Raw genomic sequence first — 10,861 nt, forward strand, 5'->3', positions numbered from 1 at the left:
GGACAGGGCAAAAGAGCTGGAAAAGTAATTGATAGTAATAAAAAAACAGAGCAATTAGCCACTAATGTACCTGGATGGGATCAGAAGAGCAATATACAATTGCAAAGACTTCTTCAGAACGTAAAATAATCAAAGGACTAATCAGACAATTTGGAGGAATTTGTGTGCACAAAAAAACAAGGCAGACAGTCAATATCGGATGCTGGTGATCTTCAGGCCCTCAGGTGGTGCTGCATTAAAAACAGACAGTACTGATTCTGTACTGGAATCACTGCATAGGCTTAGGAACACTTCCAGTGATCATATACAGTTCCCAATGCAATGCACAAATGCTAGTTAAAGCGGTTTAATACAAAGAAGAAGCCATATGTCTACACCATTCAGAAACACCAATGTCTTCTTTGGGCCAAAACATTTTACATTTTGATTCATCTCAAGACAGAATGGATTTCCAGTGTGCCTCAGTCTATTTTAAATTTGTTTTAATAAATTGGACCAAGGCATCGGGTGAGGCTCGGGTAGAGAATCTAAATTCTACTTTGCATACAAAGTCCAATCACTCAAAGTACTTCAGAATGTGATCTGAGACACATATTATAGCAGTGTAAATGCATCTGTCTCTCCAATAACCTTCAATAACCATGAACATGTAATTCTGTGCAACCAGAACATCAGTAATCATTGCCATATACTCTTGAGACCCTGTGTCCTCATATGGGGACATTACATTTCTGCTTTTGTGCACCATGATACTTTTATATATTTTTTAATTATTGACCCATTGGCCTTATATGGAGACACTATCTGTACCATCTAGCGGTCACATGACATTACACTCAATTGATTAAAAAAACAAGATGATAGGAATCCCAGTCAAAAGTTTCTACAGCCAGTCCAGACAGAAACATAGGCTCGGTGAAGATTTGCATTGAATTTTATGTTTAAAACTAGATGATTTACTTAGTGTAGAAAGCTAAAATATAGTTTTTGGACAAATTGGGTCCTACTGATCACAAGAAGATAAATTTAACATGTTAAAATAAACTGCTATCCCCATATTAGGACAGTGTTTTCATACAAGAAGTTGTTTTTGGCAAAAACACAGTTTAGTTTTTACACTTGTTTTACGTCCTACTAATCTCAAATAGCTAGGAGAAATAAAAAATGCACGCAAAGCAGAAGTCTCAGGAGGATATAACAATCAAATGTGCATATTCCATCCCACATAGCAATCAGATTTCAGTCTGACTAAATGGAGACACATTTCAGTCCCAAGAATAAATGCATGTGGCTAAAATCTAATCAGAACGCAACCCAGATAATAGTTACATGATGTAACCAACTGTAAACAGGGTCACAGATACTTAATGAATATAACATGCATTTTAACTACACTGGTTTCCTTTTTAACCACTAGATCTTGTTAAAACATAGTCTGAGGTGATCTCAGGAAGCGCTAAACAGACGTGTCCAGCGTGAGAAAGTGTGAGAACAGAGGCAGAGACTACAGTTTTGTTTTTATTATTGATACTCATTAACATCCGACTTCCTCTCAGTTACACTGAGACAGAGTAACTCATTGCAAACCATGGGCTCGTGCCCATTTGACTGCTGTGCACGTTTTGTACTTTTTTGTTATGCTTTTTTTTCTCACATGTTCCATCATTTACAGTATATCATACTCTCTTTTTGCTTGTTGCCTAACCTTTCTAGTCCCTGGATTGAAACTACTCAATTTTTTTTTTTCGTCTACATGAGATGCATATGAAGAATGAATGAAAGTTACACTTGTATATCGACTTTCTACTACCCAGCACAGTACACTTTGAACCAGCACTTCAGAGTAACCAATTTATCTGATTCCCACGTTTTTGAACTGTTAGAGGAGTCTGGTGTCTGCCGAGGAAATCTATGTGGCCACTGGAAAAACACAAGAAGAAACTTCACCCAGATAGGGACTTGGACCTGAGACTCGAACCAGTTCTGGAATGCTAATGTGCTGATCACCAAGCCAACATACTACCAACATGCCACTATGATATATTGTGCACTACTTTATTATTATTTGTGTTACTTTCACAAGGCATAGCACACATGCACTGTATGGCATTTCCCTTCAAATGAGAGAATTTATCAGTTTTATCCATATTTTAGTTTATTGGAAATAATATCTTGGTGTGGAAAAAAGCTTAAAAAGCATGGTTGTAAATAAATGCCATTCCTGTAAAGGGATGGCACTATTTCTTAATTATTTTGACGTAATTGTATATTACCGTACACATACATTTTGGTCAAGTATATGTTCTGTAGTTCACCAGACCTGGGTATGAGAGAGAAGTACGTAGTACATGTATAAAAGCAAAAAGTTTGACGCATGAATTCCAACTTGAACATTCACATTCATGTCCATGGATCGGACACATATCCAATTTAGGACCACATATGGAAGTGGCTCAGATCTAATTTGAAAAAAAAAAAAAAAACGGATTTAGCACATTCACACAGCAATAGACGAACAGACAGACAACAGACGAACCTGCAATTTCTTGTCAGCAATATGAGTTTAAAGGCTATTTTGGACCAAGCTGAAACAAGGATTGAACCAAGTTGAGTCAATCACGCTTGACTTTTGTGTGACAATAGTGCCACCTATTGGCCATTATGATTTCAGGTTGATTTTTAGTGCTTTGTAAAATCTTGTATACAACATAAGCTGATGAAGTGAATAATGTGTGTAGTAACAAGGAGGTGGTCATAATATTATGCCTGATCAGTGTTATCAGGTATACTGTGTTATGTGTGTTCTTTTATAATTGAAAACATCAAGATAAATAAAACAGCAAGAACTCCTACAATTCTTTAAAGGCAAGATACATTTTATTTTTTTCCTTGTAAAACAAATATTCCAAAAAATCAGAATAGCTTAATTAAAACAAAGTTGTTTTAGATAAATTATGATATAGATCGAAAGGCTACATATTAGGACAAAGATAGGAGCCATGTAAATATAGACAAAAGATGCTGAGAAAGCTCTGGATGGTGTGCACTGAATTACGTTCTGTTTGAGCACTCAGCTGGCTCAACAGACAGTTTAATTGAAAGGCATCTAGAAGCATCAAAATACTTAAAAAATACACATATGAAGCATCACAAAGTCAATAATAAGGTTTTCACTAGCTGGCTTCAGACCTCAGACCTTCTGAGAAAGGCTAACAACACTTCAAAACACCCACATCAGTTCACACGCTACCTTTTTCTGTCATACCGTCTAAACAGAACACGCGACACACACAAGTAAGAATATACCATCCCATGACGAAGAGATTTATCACTGCCATAACAAAATGCAATCGTAGGCCACGTTGAAGCTGCAGAAATGCTCAAATCAAAAACCGTTAAAAAAGAATAAAAGCACGTATGTCGTACATGTAGTCATGTATAATAACACTATCCAAACTGTTAAGAAAACTGTTCACGGTGATCCAGATTTTTCCACTTGTTTCCAGCGCTTCATCTTTTTGCTACTATTCGGAATCTGTAATCTGGTGCCGAGTTTACTCAACTCGACTGGTTTGTGGTGGTGTGATCTAATTGGGAACTGCACAGATGCAGTGTTTACACTGCAGGACAATAATCTGAAACCTTTGGACATGTGTTCGGAGCAAAAAGTGAATCTAGCCTTCCGTTGAAAAAACCCTGGACTAACAATTAATGTCAGATAAAGTGGAAAAACTAAGGCTAATGGCTTGGGAACTTTACATACACTTGTATCACTGGAACTGGGCAAATGAAATGAGTCCACTGAGCAGCTCAAGGACAATAAATCTTAAGCACACATTCACTGAGTCAGAAAAATGAGTCACAAATCTGTTCACTGTCCTTACAGCACAGATATGATCAAGATCAAAGTGTTTTACAGATAGATCAGAAGCTTTATTATACAGGGATGAGCTATAATAACCGCTTATCGTATGGCAGTAATTCACCATGTCTTGTCATTATAGTTTGTTTCAGAACACAGCTGGAAATAGCAGTGTTCCTAGAAGGACAGATATAAATACTAATAATCCTCCTAATATTTAAATGGTGAAGATTCTGCGTTGCAATCTCTTAACGGAGGTGTTGGATCTTCAACAAAATTACTGTAAATATAAATTTCAGCTTTGACCAAAATATAGTCTTGATAGTCATTTGATTTGTTCCCCCCTCGTTTTGTAGATAGTAGAAGAAATCTAATAAAGATGACCTAGCAAAAAGATCTACAAATGCTAGAGTTGAGACAATGAGCAATATTAATATAGGTAACTATATGAAAAGAGGTGGAGAAGGCGACAGGGGTACTTGAATTAAATGATACTGTTTTAGAATAGTGTGGATGATACTTCACAGAAAGTTCTTCTGAAATATTGTATTTACAAGATGAAAGAAATCAACAAACATCCAAAACACCCGGAGCACGGTGGAATATACATTCCACTGTTCCACAAAAAACAGGTAAAACATTTTCCCCAATCAGGTAGAAGAAGCTCAGTCTTCACCTGATGGAGCATCCTCCTCGGATACATCGTCCTTTTCATCTTTCTCTTTCTCGCTCTCCTTACTCTCCTTCTCCTCGCCGTTGTTGTTGTCCTCAGCCTCTCCGCCGCTCTCCTCTGCTTTCTTAGCTGGGGGTGAATCTTTCTTCTTTTCATCTTTCCCCTTCTCCTCTTCCTCCTGGGGGCTCTCGATGTCTTCGTCCTCATCCTTAGGCACAATCTTCTTGGACAAGACTCTCTTCGCCTTTATCTGGCGCTTCCCTCGCTTCTTCCGTGGCCCTCTGCTTACTGAAAAGAGAACACAGTATGTATTATTAGAAAGGCCTGCACACATGCATGAACAGCATGCAATATACAGTATAAAGAGAAAATGTATCCTCGTTAAAAAGTACCTGAAGTTCTTATCCTGGGCTTTGAGGACTTCTTGTCTTTGCTCCTCCTCCTGCTGACTTTCGAATTCCTCCTTTTGGGTCGACCATAATCACTGTCATCGTCATCATCTTCAACCATGAAGTCTTCATCGCTGCCTGAATCTAGTATAGGAGAAAAATACAACATTTAATGAAGGGTATGTATGTATATGTGTAACAAATGTTAAGGTATAGGGCCCTATTTTAGCAATATGTATGCGAGCCGTCAACCGTACAGCGTGCAGCTTGCTTTAGGGCGTCACTGTGTGTTTGGTATCGTGAGGATGCAAAAAATATGCCTTGCACTGCTAAAAAAAAAAAAAACCCTGAAGACATATTAATTCTCTTAATCAATCATGAGTGTGTTTTAGTCGTAACGTGCAATAAACCAATCAGTGTGTCACTTGCCATTTTCTTACTTTAGCAGATTGATATTTTAAAGGTGCTGTGCTTCTGGCCTTCTCAGCACAATTTTACCACAAATTTACCCAAACCAACCTCAGACCCCCTCCATACTACCACGCCCATTGGCATAGATATATTTTTAAGCGCATTTGCTATTTAAATGGTGCAGGCACAAGGAGCGAACATAGACTGTTAATGGGGTGTTGGATAGCAATGAGCATCGCAACACGCCTTGTAAAACATTGGAGATTACTTAGGGGATAAAGTAAAGTAAAAAAAAAATATTTAGTAGTTAGTATGTATTTTTAATAAATTAAACAAAAATCCAACTATAGGTATGATATTTTAGGCAAAGGAGAAAAAAAAACTACCCAGTTCATCATTTTCAGTATATTGTTACACTATATACACACAATGCAAGAGTTCATTCCTAAGACTAATCTAAGGCTGGAAAATATTCTGTACCTCCTGTATAAGCATCACTGTCCTCTTCCCGTTCTCCTTTCTCCCCCTCCTCTTCCTCACTGCCTCCATCTCCAAGAAGAATCTCCCTCTGTTTGGAAACTGCTTTACTGGCAGCTTGACGGACCTGCCTGCCCTTCTTTTTCACAACTTTCTCCTCATCACTGGTAGCTGAGGATCAGAACAAAAACAATAAAACTACAACTGCACACATAATTACAACTGACAAATAATTATTTGTCCACACTTAGACAACTGTCTAAGCTTACTTATTGCTCGTTCAAACTAATATTGTACAATTATCAGGTCACAAAGCCAAACAAGCAAGACCATCTTAACATTATTTTTTTTAAATAATACTTTATGTTCTTAAGAGATGGAATGGTAAAGATATGGGCCTAGGTGTTGGTGTGAAATAATGTTGCTCTTAATATTGCAGCAAATACCTTCAGCTCTTTTCCTTTTAGCAGTCGTCTGCCGTCCCTTAGTAGTCTTTTTAGCCTCATAGTCACTGTCCCCACCATCATCATCCTCCTCCTCCTCACCGTAGTCATGGTCATCATCACTCAAATCCTCTGGAATATATTGAAATTAAAAGATTTCTGATAAATGGATAGGGTTATTTTTTATTAAATATGCTGGAAAAATGCAGAAACAGGAACTTGACTTACTCTTGTGATCTGTGACTCGGGACTCATCACTGCATAAGAGAAACACTAGTTTTATCATTGCTATTTTTATGCATTTATTTGATCACATTCTCAATTTTCATTACCTTGTAATTTATTGTACCTTGTATGCATTTCATGCAGAGCAAAACTGTAACTTATGTCATTAGTGTACATGCAGGAAAGAAAGTGTGCATATTTCACTAAATCAAACATTCAGCACAAAAGAGAACAAAACCAGGTGTTTTTACATAAGCATGTTTACTTCACATTAAAACTGCCACATAAAGACGTATCTCGGTTAACTAAAGAAACCAACCTGTGCTTCACTGCTTTCTTGGGTTTGTTGGAATCTCCTTCATATTCCTCATCTACATGCAAGCATTCAGGTGAATCAGACAAGATAATAACAGATTACTTACAACTTAAAAAAATATGTCTTTGCCATTTTCATTTCTTTTTGATGACATAAAACACAGCATTGCTGTGTCATAATGCATTTGCCAATTTTTGTATGTAAAAATGTTTTTGTTTTTCATTTGCCTATGATGCATTCTTGAAGGTAATAGTAATTAGGTAATAGGTAACACATCTGTAATGTACAGACTATTACACTTACCAGCCTCATCAGACTCTTGAAACTGTGCATAGTCAACCACTCTCTTGTTCCTGTAGGTACAAAATACACACACAAAGTAAATATAAATGTACTTTTTAATTTTGATGAAGTAAATGATAACTGCTAAAGCATTTTACTATTTTGCTATTAATGCAACTAATACATGTTAATTAATAAAGACATTAATGAAGATGTTTGCATTCCCTTATTTTCCGTACACAAAAGGAGCTACATACCTACACTACAAAGTCCACAAAAAAGACAAACCATGCCTGGTGGATTATGGTTATCTGCTGGTTACATTTACTACTATGGAAGTGTACGTATATACTGTATATAACCATCACAAAAAAACTTATCTAGAAATGAGAAATCTCAAAATAATGTGAATTCAGCTCAACATATTAATAATTAATCTGAAAACTGAAAACTTTTAAAATACAGAAAAATCATCTTAAAACAAAGATGACAAAAAAGACAGTATCACATAAGAGAGATTGTCTCAAAATAATGACAAATCACCACAAAATATGGAAACCACCTCAAAATAATGCGAAATAATTTTTTTAATTATATATTTTTATATGCTGCTTGTACATATATTTTTGTTCCTTTACTTCTTTTTCTTTTATTTTTGTATTAATCTTCATTTTCTATTCATTTACTTCCAGCCTATGTGCAATAACATTGGTCACTGCCTTTTCTAAATTAATGTTTTTAATATTATTACACTGTCTTGTATTTTTCTTGTGTACATAGATTTATGTATAGATCTTATATTTTCTAACACTTCTGTCCTCTGCACAGCTGTAACATTGCAAGTTCCTTATGTTATCTTATCTTGTATACTCATGTAAATTGAAAACCTCTGGAATGTAACCAAGAGGAAAATAGATGATCACAAGCCATCAAACCAAACTGAACTGCTTGAATTTTTGCACCAGGAATGGCATAAAGTTATCCAAAAGTGTGTAATACTGGTGGAGAACATTCCAAGATGCATGAAAACTGTGATTAAAAACCAGGGTAATTTCACCAAATTTCTGAACTCTTAAAACATTTATGAATATGAACTTGTTTTTTTTTTTTGCATTATTTGAGGTATGAAAGCTCTGTGTCTTTTTTTGTAATTTTAGCCAATTCTTATTTTCTGCAAATAAATGCTGTAAATGACAATATTTTGGGAAAAATGTTGTGCATAGTTTATAGAATAAAACAACAATGTTCATTTTACTCCTACATATACCTATAAATAGCTGAATAAGAGAAACGGAATCAGAAACTGGAAGTGGTCTTATGGTAATGTGTATATTGTGATAGTAACTTAGCTAATAGGGATCCAAATTAAAACAATAAAACAATATACAACATTATACAAATAATAAGGGGGTAAAATAAATAGTGACTTAGTTGGGTATCTTAAAAACAAATGACGAGACAATATCTGTATCAGCAGTTTACTTAATAAAAAAATGCATTTGGGCGCTGGGCTTTGACTGTGTTTATTTATATTATTTATTTATTTATAGTGGCGGGAATGAGCTTCCATATTCTACTAAGCTAACTTAACATCCCTGTGTCAGTATGGTGTGAATAAATCAGTAATAACGCAGCTGTAGCTGCTGAATACCGGGGGGTGGGGAAGTTTGGGGTAAACAATGCGGGCAGGTGTGTGGTTATGTAGCCGTAGGTGTTCACAGCGCTGGAGAAGTTCTGTATGAATGTGTTAATAATGCAGCAATACTTTCTCCATCAGATCAGAGCGGAGCGGAGTAGGCGGAGAACAGCTAGCGCTAGCTAACACAGCTAGTCTGCGCTCCGTGCAGCAGGCAGGGCAGTACGCTAGCAATAGCTAGTTCGCGTGCGAGTGTGCGTATGCCAAACACGTGAACGGACACTGAAGCAGCAGGCCCTTAAACAGTGTTTACAGGCCAAATGTCTGAAACTGGCTCATTATGGTGTTTTTTAAGCGCGGAATTTACACGCTTCTAGTGTTTTTGAGCTAGCTAGTTAATTAGGCTAGCCTACTACCCCTCACTCTTCACTCTGCAGGCGCGCGCTGCTGGTCTGCGTATGCAGCGCGTGCGTGCTGGCTCTCGTGCATTTTTTTTAAATACGCGATATTTTTAAAAGTATTCAACAAACACTGAGCCGTTAAACGAGCGTCCTAAACGATATAGACAGATTAACTAAGCTAGCTACCTGTGTTTATTTGTTTTAGCTAGTTAGCGCTCGCTAGCAGTGCTCTCCTCCGTTTCCTTCTAGATTCGTGTTGCTAAGCTAACTAGCTAACAAACAGGGGCAGGATGGATGGAGAAATCTGTAACATTAGCCACAGCTTGCTAACGTTCACCCAGGCAGGGACATTATCGCACTGTCTCCAGGCGCGGTGTCTATTGTTAAGTTGGCATGCAGCAGAAGCGCAGGTAACAACACAAAAAATATCCACGCACCTCGAAGGTCTTGCCATTGTGCAGCTGCGAATCCGTAACTTCTACTTGTTTATATCGCTCTAGCTGCTAGCTGTAACGCTGCAGAATATTGGCGGCGGCGGCTTTGGTTACACAAGACGGCCACTAGCTGGATAGTTAGCTGTGTAGCTCCGTAAAGCGGCGCGCTTTGCCCTTCGCAGCTCAGCCTGGTGTCTGTCTCGCTGGACCGCTCCGTAATGATGAGCTGTTGCCGTAGCTGGAGGCTAAGCAAGCTAAATAGTTAGCTAGGTTAACTTGCTTGGCTAACAGCAGCCCTAGCTGTATTAGACTGTGGTGTGATTTTCTCGCCGTCCTAAGTGCATTCAAACAGGAGGCGTGCCAACAGAAATGGTTTTGACTGAGTCGAGGCGGAATCGACCTGGCTGTGCCTATCGACGAATGGTGGCTAACAAGCTAAGCTAGCTGCTACTGACAGCATAGCGCCTGGCCTGTGGCAGCCAGGAGGGGCTGAGTGTGTGTAAAGTGGGATGGGACTGAGGAAAGAAAGCAAGATGTCTTAAAATGCCCAAAAAGAATGCACGGAGCCAACTTAAGAGTGGAAAAATGTGTTTGAAAACTTTTTCTAAACTAAACTAAGTTTAACTTAAGAGGGAAATTGTTGTTGAATTGAGTAAAATAAAATAGCTAGGTTAATACGCTTGAGTCATCATACAGCTCTGGAAAAAAATAAGAGACCACTTAAAATGATGAGTTGCTTTGATTTTACCAAATTGAAAACCTCTGGAATATGATCAAGAGGAAGATAGATGATCACAAGCCATCAAACCAAGCTGAACTGCTTGAATTTTTTTGCACCAGGAGTGGCATAAATTTATCCAAAAGCAGTGTGTAAGACTGGTGGAGGATAATAGAACATGCCAAGATGCACGAAACTGTGATTACAAACCAGGGTTATTCCACCAAATATTGATTTCTAAACTCTTAAAACTTTATGAATATAAACTTGTTTTCTTTGCATTGTTTGAGGTTTGAAAGCGCTGCATCTTTTTGTTATTACAGCCATTTCTTATTTTCTGCAAATAAATGCTCTAAATGACAATAGTTCTATTTGGAATTTGGTAATAATGTTGTCTGTAGTTTATATAATAAAAAAACAATGTTCATTTTACTTAAACATATACCTATAAATAGCAAAATCAGGGAAACTGATTCAGAAACTGAAGCGGTCTCTTTATTTTTTCTAGAGCTGTAACAGAAAAAAGTGTATGTCTGAGTTGGACTGTGTGATGCAAAAAAAAGACCTTTCGTATATAGTATGCAATATATATTG

General features: G+C 37.3%; 1 protein-coding gene across 1 annotated transcript; it reads right to left on the reverse strand.

Moving 5' to 3' along the window:
* Positions 1-2,855: 2,855 nt before the first annotated feature.
* Positions 2,856-10,033, reverse strand: nucks1b (nuclear casein kinase and cyclin-dependent kinase substrate 1b). Its single transcript, XM_007249963.4, has 8 exons — positions 9,553-10,033; positions 7,100-7,149; positions 6,800-6,851; positions 6,484-6,512; positions 6,259-6,387; positions 5,816-5,983; positions 4,928-5,068; positions 2,856-4,823 (listed from the first exon to the last, which is right to left on the reverse strand). The coding sequence occupies exons 1-8, from the start codon at positions 9,567-9,569 to the stop codon at positions 4,528-4,530; spliced, it is 882 nt and encodes a 293-aa protein (XP_007250025.2). The 5' UTR covers positions 9,570-10,033; the 3' UTR covers positions 2,856-4,527.
* Between the last annotated feature and the right edge of the window lie 828 nt (positions 10,034-10,861).

The sequence above is a fragment of the Astyanax mexicanus genome, chromosome 13, assembly GCF_023375975.1.
Source record: "Astyanax mexicanus isolate ESR-SI-001 chromosome 13, AstMex3_surface, whole genome shotgun sequence".
NCBI lineage: Eukaryota > Metazoa > Chordata > Actinopteri > Characiformes > Acestrorhamphidae > Astyanax > Astyanax mexicanus.